The sequence below is a fragment of the Mesocricetus auratus genome, unplaced genomic scaffold (assembly GCF_017639785.1).
Source record: "Mesocricetus auratus isolate SY011 unplaced genomic scaffold, BCM_Maur_2.0 Super-Scaffold_100676, whole genome shotgun sequence".
NCBI classification, from domain to species: Eukaryota; Metazoa; Chordata; class Mammalia; order Rodentia; family Cricetidae; genus Mesocricetus; species Mesocricetus auratus.
The window spans coordinates 173,051,702-173,071,036 of record NW_024429266.1 but is presented as its reverse complement, the minus strand read 5'-3'; the positions used below and the strand labels follow the sequence as shown (position 1 = coordinate 173,071,036).

At 41.7% G+C, this 19,335-nt stretch overlaps 1 protein-coding gene across 6 annotated transcripts in view; it reads left to right on the top strand.

Moving 5' to 3' along the window:
- Positions 1 to 1,811: 1,811 nt before the first annotated feature.
- Rad18 (RAD18 E3 ubiquitin protein ligase) overlaps positions 1,812 to 19,335 on the top strand; it is an 81,502-nt gene continuing 63,978 nt past the window's right edge. For 5 of the 6 annotated variants that reach the window (XM_040738332.1, XM_040738330.1, XM_040738329.1 and 2 more), the window contains exons 1-4: positions 1,812 to 1,933; positions 5,138 to 5,219; positions 10,726 to 10,787; positions 11,912 to 11,982. In XM_040738332.1, coding sequence (XP_040594266.1) covers positions 1,868 to 1,933; positions 5,138 to 5,219; positions 10,726 to 10,787; positions 11,912 to 11,982 — 281 coding nt within the window. In that variant the 5' untranslated portion in view covers positions 1,812 to 1,867. Of the gene's footprint in view, positions 1,934 to 2,317; positions 2,336 to 5,137; positions 5,220 to 10,725; positions 10,788 to 11,911; positions 11,983 to 19,335 lie in introns of those variants that run through there. The other variant, XM_040738333.1, reaches the window with a different exon arrangement.

Here is a 19,335-nt window from a genome sequence, read left to right as displayed (position 1 = left end):
GGAATAACTGCTGCACACTGGTTTTAGCATATGGCCCTGCCTTTGCACAGATACCTGCTCCTGATGCACCCACAACTATCCAACAGCATTCAACTCAACCTAGAGTTTATTTGAACACTCTTCTCTGGTTGGATGGCACAAATGCACCAGGCACTTAAACCTCGCTTATTCTCTGTGTGCTGGCTTGTTATCCAGTGTCTAGGATTCTCAGACTTGACGCTGCTCTGTGTGCGCTTGTCTGCTCAATAAAGTGTCTCTGGTAATCTCTTTGGGTTTAAGTTAAAAATCTGGATCAAGCCTGAGCGTTGACACTGGCAAAATTACGTGACGTTGATGAATCACTTTGCTGTTCTGTTACTCTGTTCTTATATCTGTCAGTGAGAAGAACTGCTTTGACTGGATTTTTACAAGATGTAGTAGTCGGTATATTTTCAAAAGCCAGGCAGCCTGAGTTCAAACCCTGCTTCTACTTACCTGCAATACAGACATAAAAGTCTATTGTCTAAATGCTGTTCATGTCATCATTGCACAATCCATATGTGAGTGTAGGCTAAGAAAAATCTGTTGGCTCAGAGTGCAGAGGTCCCTTGATGAAGAAAACTCAAAAGAACGGAGCCCTGACCTGTCGGGCCTCGGTTTTCACATTCGTAAAGTGTTTATGACAACCTCTGCCTATTTCCCAGGAGACCTCACATGTCTGGCCCATTGTAAGCCTTCAAGACAAACATGTTACACGAGTGAATGCATGGGCAACATGGGTGTCAGTGACACAGCAAGCTGCAGGGTTCTGTCTTGGGTGGCAGCCGGACTAACTTGTGGCCCCTGAGACTTAGTGAAGAGGAGGCCCAAGGAAGGCAGAGGATGAATACTGAGCTGAGCAGTCAGGCTGGTCATGTGCTGGTCCCATTCCACATCTAGATGATGAATGGGGCTCTGGTTAAAGCAGCCTAAGAGGATTCTTGCTGGAGACAGGTCAGGGTGAGAAGGCATCACCTAGGAGATGGACGAGGATGAGGAACCAAGCACATAGCGGGAGTGATTTGATATGAGGAATGTAGGTTCCTGCTAAACTGACTGAGTTACTCTTTGCCAAAACTGGGCCTTATGAGGAACATTGGCTAGGAGATGGTTCAAGAGCCGAACTTAAGTTTGGTCAAGGAGAAGCTCTTTGTCAGTCTGCATGGGAAACATCTGTGAACTGTCAGTATTAACAGTGGTTATTTCTGAAGAATAGTAGTAATTTTAAATTAAAATTTTAGAGGTGTGTGTGTGTGTGTAGGTAGGTAGGTAAGTGGTAGAGCGCGTGCTTAGTGAGGATAAGACTGTTTTTGACGTGTCCCCCCCCCCAGTCCCCCGACTTAAAAAAGCAAGAGTTCCTATTTAGATCATGTGGCTCTGGTGGATGCCACCATCTCTCACAGAAAGCGGAGTTGAGACAGAAGTGTAACTTTAGATGTTTGCAAGGAGCAGGACAGATCTCAATAACAAGACAGTACAACCTGTGGGGAAGACAAGAGCCTAGACTTTGAAAGATCTATCAAGGCTTAAGACTTCATTTGGTTCCTGACTTTTCCTAATAATCGGTCACCTTCTGGAATCTTTTTTATTTATTTTCTAAGACACATACAAACTGCTCTCCATCTTCCAATCATCCGCTTGTCTCCCAGAGTCTAAGGACTATACCACTCCAGGTTGCGCCCTGGAATTCTCAATTTCCCCCTGCGGGCTTCCAAAAAACCGCTCATGCTAACTACAGCTCCCAGCATGCTGTGCGCTCGCCTCGAGCGCGTCGCGCGTTGCTGACGTATGCTGTAGCGCGGGGAATTTCGAGTATAGGAGCTACGCGGCAGGCCGGTAGCTGGCGGGCATGTCAGGTGCGACCATGGAGGCCCTGGCGGAGCCGCGGTGGCCTCCCGGGCTGGCGATGATGAAGGTGAGTGTCCCAGGGAGGCCGGGGTGCGGACGGCAGTGGTGCCAGCGGGGCGGCCCCGGCCGCGCGCCTCGGTCTGGCCCTACCCTGGCCGGCCTCGCGACGCCGCGCCTCAGTTTCCAACTCCCGAGACGGTCCGGGAACACGCTGCGGCCGTACGCGATGAGCCCGGGATGGCCGCCCTAACGATCCCGATGCTCTGGGTTTCTGTCACAACCACCTCGTCGTCAGGATAAAGTCACTGTAACGCAGTGTCAACAATGGTGACAGCTCATCCTCCGAGGATTTCCTGTGTTATCAGTGACGTCACGCGAGATTTGGGTGGACCGTGCATCGGATGACATTTTTATAATCCAGCAGCAAAGCAGGGGATCTGCTTACCATGGCTTTCCATTTCTCGCCAAGGTTCAGAAGTGCTCCTCGTTCTTGGCACACTTGCAACCGGTTTCTCCCTGATGTGCCCTGCCTTTCTCAATACTGACACAATTCTCTTTTATTTGACTTTTATTTATTTTATTAATTCATGAGACAACGTCTTACTCTAGCCCTTGCCTGGTCAGTAGTCCAGGCTAGTCTCCAACTCAAAGAGCCACCTGCTCAAGCATCCTGAGCACCGGGTTTAAAGTCATGGGCCACTGGCCATCCCCTGGCACACATCTTTTTAAAACAGAGATCAGGACCTAGGTCTAGCACTCAGCCTTTGATTTTAAGGAATTATTACACACTGAATTATTTCATTTAAGTAACATTTACTTGGGTGGATATTTTTTGGTTTTGGTCTTTTGACTAAGAATCATTGGGTAGCTCTCCTGCCTCTGCCCCCTGAGTGTAGGTTTTTCCCTTGCTTTTCTTAAATACAATGCATTTCCCTGTGACGATTAATCTTTGCAAGCAGGTTTTTTGTTTGTTTTGTTTTAGATGACAGGGTTTCTCTGTGTATCCCTGGCTGTTCTGGAACTCCCTTGACCTCAGCCTCCGAGCCCTGGAATTAAAGATGTCTGCCACCACTGCTCAGGACAAGCAGGCTTTTAAGAGCTATGTAATATTTCACATATGGATTGTTAATGGCAATCTTTTGTTTGTTTGTGTTTGATTTTGAGTCAGGCTTGGAGCTTGCTACCTAGCCCAAGCTGGCATCTAGCTTTGGATCCTCCTGCTCCTGCCTCTGAAGTGCTAGGTTTAAAAATAGGTGCCACCATAATGGTATTTGCTTATGTTTACATTTCTTTAAACAGTTATTTTATTTTGTGCATTGAGTATTTTGCCTGCGTGCATGTCTGTGCTCTGTGTGCATCCTGGTGCTTGTAGAGGACAGAAGAGGAACTGGAATCCTAGATGGTCGTGAGCCATGGTATGGGTGCCAGGAATCCAACCCAGGTCTTCCGCAAGAGCAGCTGGTGCTCTTCACTGCTCAGCCATCTGTTCGGTCTTTACATTTTTTTTTTTTTTTAATCTTGACAGGGTTTCTCTGTGTAACAGCCTTGGCTGTCCTGGAACTCACTCTGTAGACCAGGCTAGCTGAGAACTCACAGAGATCTGCCTGCCTCTGCCTCCTGAGTGCTGGGACTGCAGCTACCACTGCCAGGCCGGACTCTACAATTTTTAAGTAATAGATTCATATGGTTTAGGAAATACATAAAATGAAACAGATCTCCTTCCTGCCATTTCCCTCATTGTCCAGTTCCCTGATCTTAGTAGCTATGATTTATCACTTTGTTGTATCTTTTCAGGATTTTTTTCATATATGGAATTATGGAATACATTCTGCTTTTGCTTCTTGTTTTTGTTCTTCTTGTTCTTGTTCTTATTTTTCTTGTTCTTGTTCTTGTTCTTCTTGTTCTTGTTCTTATTTTTCTTGTTCTTGTTCTTCTTCTGGAATACATTCTACTTTTGCTTCTTCTTCTTCTTCTTCTTCTTCTTCTTCTTCTTCTTCTTCTTCCTCTTCCTCTTCCTCTTCCTCTTCCTCTTCTTCTTCTTCTGTCTCACTGTATAGTTCTGGCCGTCCTGAAACTAACTATGTAGATCAGACTGGTCTTGAACTCAGAGATCCTCCTTTCTGCCTCCCAAGTGCTGGAAAATGTGTGTGTGTGTGTGTGTGTGTGTGTTTGTAGCTCAGGATGGCAACCAGGGCCACTTCCATGCCAGACAAAGACTCCGCCCTTCAGCTAACCCCTCAGCTTCCCACACCTTTATTTCTTGAGAATAAAGCAGCCTACCATAGTTACTATTGGTACCTTTCTTTTTTTTTTTTTTTTTTGGTTTTTCGAGACAGGGTTTCTCTGTGGCTTTGGAGGCTGTCCTGGAACTCACTTGGTAGTCCAGGCAGGTCTCGAACTCACAGAGCCTCTGCCTCCCGAGTGCTGGGATTAAAGGCGTGTGCCACAGCGCCCGGCTATTGGTACCTTTCTTAAACAGTTTAAAAGATTTTAAGTTGCAAAATAAATCCTGTTCTGTTTAGCTTGTTGTCTGAATTGACACTGATTGTAGCTAGCTATTTTGAAGGCTTCCTCATTCAACTGCGCTGTGGTGTATCATGCAGAAGGTATTGAACTACCATGAGGAGGATGGCAATTTCGGTCTCAGAATCCTACCTCAGCCTCCGAAGTCTAGGATTACAGGTGCATGTGACCATACCCTACTAGAGACGTTTTAATGGTTGGCTTTACTAGTCTCCAACTTGGTTCTTAAGCTGTGTGGAGACTGATTGTTGATACCTTCCACTAGTGGTGACCTTATGCCAGAGAATGGGTTCTGAAGAGAGAGAAACGGGAGAAGAATAGGAATGTGGGAGCCCTTCGTGAAGGGCTAACAGCAGTATGGCACAGGAACCTGCAGCACCAACTGTCCAGACCTGAAGTTTGAAGTTTTTGATTTCTATTTATTTAATTTTGGTTTTTCAAGACAAGGTTTCTCTATGTAAGAGTCTACTCTGTAGACTAGGCTGGCCTCAGATTTGAAGAGATCCACCTGTCTCTGCCTCCTGAGTTCTGGGATTAAAGATATGCGCCACAAACCCAGAAAATTTGAATATTTGTGGCATCATTTTTTTCTCTATTTGTCATGATACGTTGTTGTTTACCTGTAGTTAGAGTTTTGAATATATATAACTCACAAATAAGTGTTATGGAATTAATTTTAGGGGAAATAGAGGGAAAGTTGTGTGCCAGGTATTGATTCTGCTGTTGCTGACATGCTTTTATATTTCAGACAATAGATGATTTGCTTCGTTGTGGGATTTGCTTCGAGTATTTCAACATTGCAGTGATAATCCCCCAGTGCTCTCACAACTGTAAGTACATTTTAGTGTTAGTAAAAGCATAATGTATGAGTTTTCATTAACACTGAAGATTCATTCACATTTATTTTTTATCTTTCATTCCTCCATTTTGTACTTTTAAGAAAATGTATGCCATCACCTCATCTTGAGTATGGCAATTTCTTACCAGGTTCTTATATTTCTATCTTTTGGATATTTTTATATGCGTTTTGTATAAATTGCATCACTAAAGGTTTTGATAACAATATGTGGTTATTTGCTGAGTAGTTTAATATGTTAAGCTTTGGGATATCTTTAGCAGAATGACAAATGGTTCAACCACTTGGTGTGGAATTATAAATCTTAAACTTCAAAACAATAGGAATGGAGATGCTTTTCAATATGGGATTATATCCCAGTAAACCTGTCAAGGAGTTGAAAAAATTTTTCTGTTGTAGCACAGTACAGGTGGAATGAACTGACACTCCTGACCAACAGGCTGATGGAAAGTTGTGCCTACTGCCTCTGTCCAGCATTTAAAAGTATTGTACTATATATTGCTAGTGGAAGGTTGTGGGGAGCAGGACCAAGGAAATCAAAATGTAAAATATGGTTTCTATTGAGTGAATGCCATTTTTGTATTCTGGTACAGTTGGAAAATTGTCAAGCCATCATAATTCAAGGACCATCTGGATTCCCTCAGAATTCTCTCATTGAAGAGTATTGCAGATAGTTTTATCACTTAGCAGCTGTGTGATACTGAAAAGAGTAGTGCAGTAGAATTGCTTATCTTCTTTATGAGAAGTATGTTTTTAGTGCTTATTCATTTGTTTACTTATTTGTTAGGTGATGTGGATTTAACCACACTCTCATACATACTTAGGCAAGTGCATTGCCATTCTCCTAAGTATTTTAATAGCTTTTGTTGTGGAAAGTAATTAACCTATCATTTAGGCTAATGATAGATTATTGAATATTTAGATTTATGATCTTTTTTTTTCTTTGCTTTAAGTTGATATTTGTCTTGGAAAGTTAAAAGTCAGTTCAGTTTGGCTTAAAAATAAGATGGTTTTATTGGGAAAAAGCTTTAACAAAAAGTTCTGTGAAGTCATAAGATGTTGTCAAATGTCGGCTTTACAGATACACCTACGCTGACTGTTAAGTGCCACTTACTAAGTGGATGAGTTTATAATTATTGCCCAACATTTCTCTAAATGTAAGAGTCTGTTGAGTAATTTTTACTTCAGAAGATAGTTCTGAGAATTAATATGCAGAGCTTGAGGCTGTGGAATATGGTTTAATGGGTAAAGAGAGGATATGAGTTCTGCTCTCTACTACCCACAAAAAAGCCAAGGGTAGTGTACATCTATAGCCTTAGCACTATGGACAGAGTTAGGTGAATCTTGGGAGATCACTATAGTCAGCCTTCCTGGAAAAACAACAGTAACAGAGTGAATTTCAGGTTCAGTGAGAGACCTTGTCTCTAAAATAAGATGGAGGGTGATTGACTTCCATGTGTACATACCCAAAACAAAAAAACCCTCACTGCCTGGCCTATTTTGAGTGTATTATTACTTTTCTGTTGCTGTGATAAAACACCCTGACCAAGTAGTCTATGGAAGGCAGGGTTTATTTGATGCTCACTTCCCAGAGAGATAAGAGTCCATCTCCATCACAGCAGGGAATTGTGGCTGCAGTCAAGCAGGCACTGGAGCTGGAGGCTAGAGCCTGAGGGCTCACATCTCATACCATCAACAGGAAGTGGAGAGATGGAACATGAAATGGAGAGTGTCTTTAAACTAACTTCCTCCAACAAGGCCACATTTCGTCAACCTCCCTAAATAGTGCCACCAACTGGGAACCAGATATTCAAATGCCTGAGAAAATGGAGGGCATTTCATTGAAACCACCACAATGAGTCTTTACAAATATTCGCTTCTTTCCATGTAGAGTCATATTAATAGCCAAGATCAAATTTGGGGATCATTTCTAAATATATTTTAATATATTTATAAAACAATAGAAATCATACATTAAAACGAGCATGTTCAATGAGTTCTGACAGATAATGTCATATAACAAGTACAGTTAAGTTTCTTCATCACATAAAGTTCTTCCCATTTCAGTTAATGTGGTCTTTGGAATATACATAGATGTATCTATAGCTAGATTTATCATTTGATATTGTCTTGGATTGATAGCATTTAATCCTAGTTATTTATTGCTTGCTGCTCCTTAACCATTTCAGGTTTTATTGTTGTAAATCACTTTATTTGGTTTCACTCTACTTGTTTGTTTGTAAACAAGCAACAAACATTATGTTTGCATTTAGTTATTAAAGTTTGAATGAGTTAAGAAGCAGGTTAGTTAAACAGGACCCAAAGTCATTGTGTTGTTCCAGATGAGGGTCACAAAGTTATGCAGAGTTGCACTCCTTTACATTCTGGGGTGCTTGTCCTTAGTTGGATGAATGCTGTTTTGTTTTCTTATTGTATTTTTCATTCATTTTTATCTTTCTTTCGTTTTTCGAAAGTGTAACAGCCCTAGATGTCCTGGAACTTGCTTTGTAGACCAGGATGAACTCACAGAGATCTGCATGCCTCTGCCTCCCAAGTATGGGGATTAAAGGCTCATTCCACCACTGCTTTTCGGATGGTGTATCAGCTAAAAATTTTGTTGAATCAGTATGATTTAAAGTGATGTGATTATTATTTTTTTTTTATGATCCACATCCACTGAATTAGTATAAGTATGAGTAGAGTCTGGGAACTAAATTAAAAGCAGTAGCCATCCCTGTAGGGGCCTGAGCTCAGCAGTCATGTTTAGGAATTTGTAACTTAAATATTGCCTGGGAGACTTCTTACTGTGTGTCTTGATTACTTTTCTTTTGCTGTGATAAGACATCATGACCAAGACAACTCATAGAAAGAGTTTATTTGGGTTACTGTTTCAGGGTTAGAGTCCATGACCATCATGGTAGGAAGCATGGCAGTAGGCGGGCAGCATGGTTCTGGGGCAGTAGCTAAGAGGTCACATATTGACAGATAACCATGAGGCAGAGAGAGCAAGCCAGGAATGGTGTGAGTCTTTTGCCACTTTAAAGTCCACCCCTTAGTGACACTTCTTCAACAAGGTCACACTTTCTAATCCTTCCCTAACAGTTCCAATGAGTGGAGACCTCATATTCAAATTTATGAGCCTCTGGGGCCATTTTCATTCAAACCACCACATGCCACTAGCCTCTATAGATTTGTGGTCATATAATGCAAAATACATTTTGTCAAGTTTCAAAAGTCCCCATAGTTTTTCAGTCTCAACACAGTTTAAAAGTTCAAAGTCTCTTTTGAAACTCAAGGCAGTATTTTAATTGCAACCTCCTGTAAGCCCAAAAATCAAAAACCAAATTACATATATAGAGTATACCTTATCATTTCAAAATGGAGGAAAAAAGGGGCATATGGACCAACACAAGACTGAACAAACTCCAGATCCTCTAGCTCTGTCTGATTCAGAGGACTTAGATGGTTCTTCCCTTCCAGTTTTGCTGACTACACCACACTCCTTGCTCTTGGGTTAGTTTCACTTTCTATATACAGTTTCCCTTGCCAGATATCCCAAGGCTCTGGTATCTCTAACATCTTGGGTCTCCAACACAATCCAGGCTTCAGTGTCACAGCTTCATGGAGTAGCCTTTCAGGGCTTCCATGCTGGGACTCTCCTGCCATATGTCTGACCTCAGTGGCTCTATTTAGCCTTCGAGGGAGATTCCACAACCACTTTACTTGTGTATCTTCATGACTTGAAAGCAAGAATCATGTTGGTAACACTGCCAACTTTTACTGCCCAACTGGGATAGAGCCTAGCCTGCTCCTTGAATTACATTTGTAGAAGCTCCCCTCCCACCCTCAAGACAGGGTTTGTCTGTGAAACAGTCCTGGCTGTCCTGAAACTCATTCTGTAGACCAGACTGGCCTCAAACTCAGAGATCCATCTGCCTCTGCCTCCTTTGTGCTGGGATTAAAGGTGTGAGCTGCCACCACCACCCAGCCTAGTGCTTGCCTTTGTTTTTAGCAGGAGAAAAATTTTTATGCATTGCTGAATGGGGTTTTGCCCTGAGTGTACCCCTCCCTTTATTCTATTGTATAACAGGTCTTTCTTTAATCTTCTCATCTCTTTCAGCACAGGCCTTGGCTCTGACATTAAATTTTCTGCTATTCTTTTTCTTCACAAACTATATTTTGTATTTCTTTTTGCCCTACTTGTTCTTTTTCATTGTAGATCCATATAAGAATGATTACTAAGAACCACTCGAGAGTCAGTGTTCAGCTGTCTTAAAATTTCCTCTGCCAAGGAAATTAATCCATTGTTTTCAATTTAGGACAAGTGTGGAAAGCAGCCACATTCTTTGCCAAAATACCACAAGAATGTTTTCTATTTCAGTTGCTAATATTGTTCCCCTCTGAAACCTTTTGAGCTGGGCCTTCATAATCCACACTGCTCTTATCATTGCTGTCTTCCACACTCCTATTAGGATGACCCATTAAGCCCCACTTCAACTGCTCTCCTAGTCCAAAGTCTCAAAGTCTGCCACATTCCTCCAAAAACAGCATGGTCAGGCCCTTCAGAACAGTATCCCACTCATGGTACCAACTTTCTGTTCTTTCCAACAGCTGTCAGTCACACGTCAGATGTTCTCTTTGGTGTTGGCTCCAGTATAGGTTTCTTTTCTGACTCTTGAGGTGCTTTCTGTTTGTGGGTTCTTCTCTCTGTAAGGCTGCCTGTCTAGTTCTTTTGGGGAGAGATAGCAGTTTAGCCTGTGACCTTGTTTTTCTGAGGACTGAATGGCAACTTCCAGCTTCTTTGCAATACCCAGAAGAGCTCAACCTGTTTTTTGTGTATCCTTGGACATAATATGTCCCTTCCTTTTTCCCTTTGTAGTATTGTTGTGGAGGTGGGAATACTTTATTTATGAATTGCACCATCAAAATAATACTGGCTTTGCTTCCTCAGCTAAATGGATTTGTTTTGAATAAGGCTTCTTAATTCAGGTGAACTCAGGCTTCATGTAAAGGAGCCACCAGGGAGGTATTATACCAGGTAGTTTTCTTTGGGAGTGCATCTTATGCTGCCTCAGTTATGAAGAGTTAAAAAAAAATGTAGCTTAGCTCTGTGTGTTGTTTTGGTACCTGCCACTCAAGTACTTGTTAAGTAAAGGGTGGTAGGCATCACAGGGTTAGGGTGCAGGTATCTGGCACATGTATAAAATAAGCCTAGGGCTTCTGTGTGTTCCTGTGGTTTATAAATTGAGCAAAGAGGGAGTGGTGTGTGCTTAGAGTTGTAAGAGTTTAAAAGTTCATTGTACTAGATGCATTTCCTTTCCTTAACAGTAAATAACTCGTGGAGCAAGAAAAATACAATTATAATTATAATGGTACAATGATGGAAGAACTCTATTCTTAGGCCAAAATTTTGTTAAAGGTTAGGTTCCTGCATTACTGATTAGCATAACGTCCTATGTTGCATTTGTGTTTTTTTGCAGATTGCTCTCTTTGTATAAGAAAATTTTTGTCCTATAAAACTCAGTGCCCAACTTGCTGTGTGGTAAGTTTTTATTTTCTTTTAAAAAAGGTTGTTGATCGGGACAGATATTTTGCTTTCTCTATCCACAAAAATGCATGGAATCATATGTAGTTACTGAATTAACCACTTGGCTGTTTCCAGGAAGGACTTCTCAAGTATGCATAGAGACTTGGATTTTGTCCCACTTCTCAGCAGGACTTTTGATACCCTAAATGAATCTTGTGAAGTCAAAGGCTGAAGTACTCTTTGACTCAATTTATGTTTTTATAACTTTTTATAAAGTCTCACTTTGGATGAAAACTACTGGTGGGATTCTTTATGAAGTACTGGTGTTTGTATTTGTAGAGGAGGCAAGAGATCCATGGCAACTGGACTCACCCAAGCCTCCTCGGTCTCTTACCACTCTCCCAGACCAGCCCTTTAGAACAAACGTCAGCAAGTGTGCTGGCCATCCCTGAGACTTTCCTGAGGTGAGAACAGGTAGAGAGGGAGCTAGAATGGGAAATCAAACCTGCGTCCAGGTAAAGAAAAGAGAGACCTGGCTCTCTTGAACAGGACACTACAGGGAGTGGAGGGGTAACCACTCTGGCTGGTACACTGGGTCAGTGTCACTAAACTTGTCTAAACTGTTTCCTGTGCCATAAACAATACAGTTGCTTCCAGTCTCAGAGGTCTTTGCCCTTGCTGTGCTGCCTTTGTTCAGATGGACTTAGCGCCAAGGCATACCAGACAACATCCACACTGCAGTGCTAGCTAGTGCATCTGTAGTTTTGTGTTCTTGTTTTTAACCTGTTTGAACACTTAGTGCCTCTTGGAGTGTTATTACATAGAAGTATCTCTCCTCTGTTTCTGAGTAATTTGGGGAAAGCTAGAGGTTTGGTATTTTGAAGAAAAATCCTTGTTCATATTGTATTTTGTCTTAGTTGGTGCAGAGTGTAATAGCAGATAGTTTTAACATGCTTTTGAGAGCTGTTGTCAGGCTTCCAGTTAGCAGGTTCTGATCCACTGGCTGAAGTTCTGAGTTAGTATGAGATGAATTCACTTTATTTTGAGGCTTTCGTGGAAGATGAGTGGGACAGAGAGCCTCAGGACAGGTCAGACATCTCAAAAACTGATCTTTTCCATCTGTTGTTTTTCTTTTCTAGGCAGTAACAGAACCAGACCTGAGAAATAATCGCCTTTTAGACGAACTGGTAAAAAGCATGAATTTTGCACGGTATGATTCAGTTTTGTGACTAACTTCTGACTGCCTTCGCTTTTTATGTGTACCTCCTCCCAATCCCCATACATACTGGAGCAGAAGGGGAGTGATGATAGCCACTGCACATCTGAGAAAGTTCTAGTATGTAGTCATAGGATTTTCTCTGTTTGATAGAAAGTCTCCTCTTTGAAACAATTAAGGGTTAAAGCTTGGATTAATTGGCTCTTTATAGTTGATGTTGTATTGCTACTGGGGTGTTAGGCTTTGAGGCTTCTTAATGGACAGTGCTAGGGAATACATGTTTCTATGTAGTTGTGTATACTAACACTTTTATGTACACATATCTGTAATTGGTTCTGTTTGTATGTTTAACCTATTAATTCTTAATCAGATTTATTCAGCATGTGTAATATGGTATGCTGTGTGAGACATATAACTAACTGCTTCTCTGTAAAGTTCTCATACATAGCTTTGCTCCTTAACTGTCAAATGCATGAATGTGTGACTATGAGTTTGGTTACCCAAAGGGATATAAGAAGGCATGTCTTACCAAACATATCTTGCATTGTTTTAATTATTAGTTCATATATTCATGTAAGGGAGGACTTCTTGACTTGTTGGAACATTCCTGGAGATACCTTGCCTCTAAAAATGTCGTCAGAGTGCTATTAGAATTGCACATTTATTCATAGGTTTGTGTACTAAAGATGATCGCGTTTGGTACTTTGGACTCTCCTAATGTTCATTGCAGTAACTACTTCCTTAGTGAGGCCACATAAGGGTGGTGTATTTTTCTAGATTAAGAAACTACATGGTTCTGATTCTTCCATTGAAGTCATTGCTTTCTTACTGTAAAGTCTCTTGTCTATTAGGGTTTTTTTGGTGGGGAAAATATGTAGGTGTGATGTGTACTTGTTAATGTTGGTGGACATGTATGTGAGGGTATGGAAGCTAGAGATCAGTATTGGGTGTCTTTCTTTGGGGAGTGTTTCTCACTGACTTGAAGTTTGACAATTTGGATAGGCTGACTAGCTAGTAAGTTTTAAGGGTCTGCCTGTCTCTGCCTGGCCAGCCCCAGCTTTTTTTTTTTTATTAAATCATTTATTCTTTTAAATTTCATTTTACATTCCAATCATAGTTCTCTTTCCCCCCACCCCCTCCCTCCCAGTCCTCCCACAGTCCATTCCTCCTCATGGGTAAGTGCCTCCATGAGGAGTCAGCAAAGTCTGGCATGGATGCCAGCCCTCTCCAATGCATTAACAGCCTCAGGTTTTTATGGGGGTCCTGGGGCTTAAACTTAGGTAGTCTTGCTTCCACCAAAACAAGACTGAACCATCTCTTCAACTTGTTTTTGTTTTGTTTGACTTTGCTTTTTAAGATTTATTTTTATGTGTCTGTGCATTTCCAGATCCCCAGATGGATTTTGTCATTCTCTTTGTGCTTGCCTTCTTTGGCATTACCATTGTTAGCATCATCATTGAGGTGCTCATTTCTTGGATGTTCACCCTGTTCTATGGTATTTCGTCTGCAAAATTAGTAGGGATGAAATAGAAGTTAATCGATATTAGTACTTGTTTGAACTCTGGTCTAAGATTGATGAGGGAAGAAGTTTAATCTTATGACTAAAATGTAAGGTATTTATATTGCTTGTTGATTTTATTTCTTGTCTTTCTCATCTACCATTATGATTTTATATGCCATTTTGATTTTTAAAAATTTAATATTCTAAATTAAATAATAAGAAGATATGGGAAATAATTTAAGAGGTTTCAGATACAGGATGACGTGGATCTTTTACATTATCTTTTGGCCTTTGGTGTTCATTTTCAAAGAGCACACTTTTTCTTGGATCATTTTAATTTAAAGTAATGTTTCTGCCAGGTGTGGTGGCTTACTGTCATCCTAGCATTTGGGAAGCTGAGGATAATGAGTTTGAGGCTAGCTTGGGTTACAGAACAAGAACTGCATTTTAGGGAAGAAATTCTTAATCTACTGTTTTGAACAAAAGTTTAGTTAGATTTTTTTATTGTTGTGTTTTGTAAAGAGAGCATCATTCCTGCCTTAAGTGGTAAAGTATTATTTCTTTTTTTTTTTTTTTTTGAGACAGGGTTCCCTGTGTAGCTTTGGAGGCTGTCCTGGAACTAGCTTTTGTAGACCAGGCTGGCCTTGAACTCACAGAGATCCGCCTGCCTCTGCCTCCCGAGTGCTGGGATTAAAGGTGTGCGCCACCAACGCCCGGCTATTTCTTTGTTTTTTAATAGAGGCCAGTCTCCATCTATAGCATTGGTTTTATGAATTATTTGGGTTGGTCAAATTTGGAGTTCTCTTTCCATATTCCAAATGTAAGAATATATTCATCTTAGTCCCACCTCTCCCCAAGTTAGTTGGTGGCTCTTAAGGGATGAGGAGTCATCTTCCTTCCTTTTCCTCCTCTCCCTTTCCCTCCCCCTTTTCCGAGTCAGGGTTTCTCTGTGTGGAACTTGCTCTGCAGACCAGGCTGGCCTTGAACTCAGAGCTCTGCCTGCCTCTGCCTCCCGAATGTGCTGGGATTAAAGGCGTGTGCTGCCTCTGCCACCATTACATCTTTAGTGATGTAGCCATTGATAAGTGACTCTGCTCTAGTAAGTAAACCCAGCCCTATTCTCATGCAAGCAACCTTAAGTAAACTCAGTAAGAGAGAGAGAGAGAGAGAGAGAGAGAGAGAGGGAGGGAGGGAGGGAGGGAGGGAGGGAGGGAGGGAGGGAGGGAGGGAGAGAGAGATAGAGAGAGGGATGAAGTAGGATGACAGGACAGGACTAGGGCTTGCTGGGAGAAGAGTTCCGATGGAGTGGGAGGGAGTAATAGAGGACAAGGGAGGTGGGGGTGAATATGGTCAGAATACAGTTTTATGTTTGAAATTGCCAGAGAATTTACCAAAACGTTTTAGATAACAATAATAGCAGATAATGCTTTTAGTATCTCACAAACAGGATGTGAGTTCCCCTGTGGTTGTGGTTATGGTGTCATTTATAGCTAGCTTTGCGTTCAGGTGGCACTAGGCTCTAGTCCTTGTTCTCTGATTATGATTGCAATCAAGAGATTTACCCTTTTGATCCCTATGTCTTCATCTGAAAAGATAAATGGTGCTGTTGATGGGAGTTATGTAAAGGTCATTGTGATAGTACTTGGTACAGAGGAATCAGAAACCAGATTCTATTACTACTGTGCATTTCCGTCTCACACATCGATGCTCTAAGTTACTACTAAGAATGTGCTGTAGGGGCTGGAGAAAGCACTTGCTGTTCTCCAGAGGCCTGGGGTTTGATTTTTAACACCCACATGGTAGCTTACAAAGATCTCTAACTCCAGGTCCAGGGATACTCAATGCCTTCTTCTGGCCTCTGCAGGCACTACATACACACGTGGTACATGCAGGTAAAAACTTGTGCACATAAAATAAAAAGAAAAGAAAAGAAAAGAATGTGCTTTAGTGGTCTCTGTCTTCATCAGATGGTTCTTATATTTTTGGTTGTGAGCCTAGCCTTTAATGGCTGAGCCATCTCTCCAGCCCTCATCAGATGATTCTAAACTGCTCTTTGCATGTTTCAGATCAAAGCAAACATTTTCAGGGACTCCAGTAGTGTAGCTAAATTTATTATATGGCCTTAATGACTTATGCACCTAGAGACGTAGTGTGAGTTTTGATTCTTGGCCACATTCTAAAGAGATGAGGTTACTTGTGTAGTTAGCAAAATGCAAGCTTCTTCTATATTTTCTGTGTCACAATTACTTACTCAGAGCAATACGCCCTGTGGCAGACAGTTTTGGGGCTCTGTCAGCTGTTTGAGATCTAATCTGTATGCTTTCCAACAGGATGACTTGGACTTAGGACTTTATTTACCCATCTGTACAATAAAATACTGATTCCTCTCTGATAGCCTTTCCAGCTCTGCAAGTCTGTAATCTGTCCCTGAGATATCTGAGTGCCTGTGATGAGAGCTGTTAGGTTCTGCAGTGCCAGATCATATTGATAAGAACTCATAAGGGTGGTGGAAATTAAGGGAAAGTGACCAATTCCATTTAAATGTAAACGTCAATTTGGAAATTAACATCTTCATTCAACTTATTTTAGGGTATATTAATTATAAAATGTTTTAGTTTCACAGAGTCTCTGTTTCCATGTTTTCCAAGTCTTCAAACAGGCTTTTCTCCAAAACTTCGACTCCTGTCAACAGGTTATCTCATATTTACCCTTGAGCCTTCTAAGAGCAAGTGATGTTTAACATGTGCAAAAGGGACTGCTGATGCTCTTCTCTTTACCCTGTTAGGATAAAGCTGGAAGGGGACCTTGCATGGGGAACCTTGGTGGATTCCATGGCAGGCGAGGGTGACCAAGGCAGAGACAAACACACCAGGCAGACAGGGCTTAAGTGCGAAGTTTTTTTAGAAAGGGGAAGGAGGGGAAAGGAAAGAAAAAAGAGGTAAAGAGACAGACACTGAGAGGACAGAAGAGAAGAGGGAGACAGGAAAAGTCCTGTTTGCCCCAGGGGAACAGCAGGAAGAGAGAGCGGGAAGAGAGCTGGAAAAGAACAGAAAGAGAAAAGAGTGGAGAGAGAGAAGAGCCAGAAAGAGAGGAAAAAAAGCATATTGGGTGAGGGTCTGTCTTTTAAAGGGGTCCCTTGACCTGCATGCAGAGTAGTACTCATGGAACCCTGGACTGACCAAAGTACTACCTGAGTACATTCTGCCAGGTGACAGGGACAGGCCAGCATAATGCCTGAGTCCTTACAATACCTGCTTTGATGGTTGCTGTGACTGTGTGAACAGCAGCACTGGTGTGTGCGTGCGTGCGTGTGTGTGTGTGTGTGCCATGGTATATGTGTGGAGGTGTTGTGGATATTAGTTGGAGATGTGTTCCATTTGTTTATGCTGTGGAATGTATGGTGCAGACATGTGTTGCATTCTTTTATGTTGCATTTGTTTTACTCTGTGAAGCTGTGCTACTTTGCCTGTCTAAAACACCCAATTGGTCTAATAAAGAGTTGAATGTTCAATAGGTAGACAGGAGAGACAAATACGTGGGGCTGTCAGGCAGGCAGAGAGAATAAATAGAAGGAGAGAGAGAAAAGATAGAGAGGGAGAAAAGGAGAAGGAGAGGAGGACATCAGGGGCTAGCCACTCATCTACCAGCCAGACACAGAATAAGAAGGAAAGAAAAGATATACAGAAATAGAGAAAGGTAAAAGCCCAGAGGCAAAAAGCAGATGGGATAATTATGAAAAGCTGGCTAGTAATAAACCAAGCTAAGGCCCAGTATTCGTAAGAAAGAATAAGTCTCTTGTGTGATTATTTGGGAGCTGTGTAGTGGGTCCCCCAAATAGTAAAGAGTAAAAAAATAAAAAACCAGAAAACAAAACAAAACAAAAAAACCCAACCGCATGAAGATCACAGGACAGTCATCAAGTATCATACTTTGCTTTTCCACTTTGAGACGGAATCTCTGTTAAAGTATAAGCAGCCTAGCTGGCCCCTGAGCATCTGGAGTTTGTCTTGTTTCTGTCTCCCATCTCTCCACGGGAACACCCTGGGATTACAAATTCTTTTGCTGCTACATCTGGCTTTTACTTGACTTCTGGGGACCCAAATTCAGGTTGTGAAGCTTGTATGGTAACACTTTTACCTACTGTCTCCTCAGCCTTGCACTGGAACTATTCTTTTAACTACTCTAGCAAAAGACTGGTGTCTTCCTGAACTCTGTTTTATTACCACTTAATTTGTTGATCTGTTAAGTTCCACTGATTCTGTCTTCACAGTGCTTCCAAGGCTGAGTCTGTCATCTCTTTACTGTCTAGAATCTGGTCCAAGTCAGTGCTGTCCTACTAGACTTTGACAATTTGCTAACTGTATTCTTACGTTTACTTTGGTTTTCCTAAAATCCGTCCTGATGGTGATAACTAAAGCAATTCCTTTAAAGCAGAGTCGGGTTATGTGTAAAGCCCGTTAGTTAGTGGCAGTTCTTTGTGTTAGGCAGGCTTATGGTGCTATAGTAAAGTGCCCAGGCTGTGTACTTATAAAGAGAAAAGATGACTTTGTTCCTTCTAGAGCTTCCAGTCCAAGATTGGGCCTTACGGGCCTTCACCTTTGGTGACGATGGCACATTATAGTAAAAGGATGCTTGCATTCCAGGTAAGGGACAGAGGACAAGGAATGTGCCCACAGTCCTGTGTTAGGACATGCTCCAGTGGCCTAAGGACCTCCCATGGTGACCCATTTCTTAAATTAGATCCACAGCAACTCCCAAACTAATGCCATTTAGCACTCAGGCCTTCAGGGAGCATTTAACACCCAAGCAGTTGAGTTCTCCATCTCACTGGAGCAGGAGCCGAAGTCCTTTCTGAGTTAGTCCTCTGGTTGCCCTGCCGTCTTGTTCCCTCTCAGACTTCATGTCTTCCCTTTATTATTCAGTTGTCTGCCTTCTTGTTTCTCCTCTACATGCTTGTAAGTGAACTGGTGTTTTCCCAGGTGACCACCTTCCCACTTTCTCTGGACTCTGTTCTCACAGGTTACCTTCTATGAGGCTTTCTGATCAGCTATAAAGAATGCTTACCTCATCTTCTCATGCTTGGCCACGTTTTATTTTAATTTAGTTTTTATTGTGTGGTACTGGCACCCTGAGCCTTCCTCATGCTAGGGAATCTCTCTGTCATTGAGCTGTTTTCTTAGCCCTTTGGCTCCATTGTATTTGGCTTCATTATACATAGATTGTATAAGCCTTTTCTTTTCCCCCTTATGTAGAGGCTTTGCTTTTTATTGTGCTTCTCTGGCAAGAGTAGGTGGTACTGGAATAAGTTAGTGAATTTTAATTTTAGCTTTGAGAGTAGTTTATTGTGTGACCTTGCTGCTACTGTCTGCCATAGTCTTTATTGACATGCCTTGAAATAAGAGAGCCAATTGGAATTCAGTTCATCTGAATTGTGGAATAAAGGGAAAAATTACCACTAATGTGCTGAAAGGATTAGTGGTGTATCATCTGTGGTTGAATACCGACTGTCTCCTTGTCTCCTCTCCTTTGTCATGCAAGGAAAGCTTTTCTCAGAACCTTCTTTGTACTAAATCCGGAGACTGGAAGGAAAAGAGACTATTGAAGATGATGGTTCTGTATTTTTTTTTTTTTAATTTATGTTTCCTCCCTAAGACCAAGGTCCTTAGGTGTTTTTTTTTTTAACTTTACTGCATTTTTCTCTCTGATTTCTCCTTTTCCTTCTCTTCTCCCTTCTTCTTTTCCCCCATTTCCCTCTCTTCTTGATTTTTGAAATTGGGCTTGAATTAGAATCTTCTGCTTCAGAATCCTGAATGCTGAGATTATAGGCATGTACCACCACCCATAGC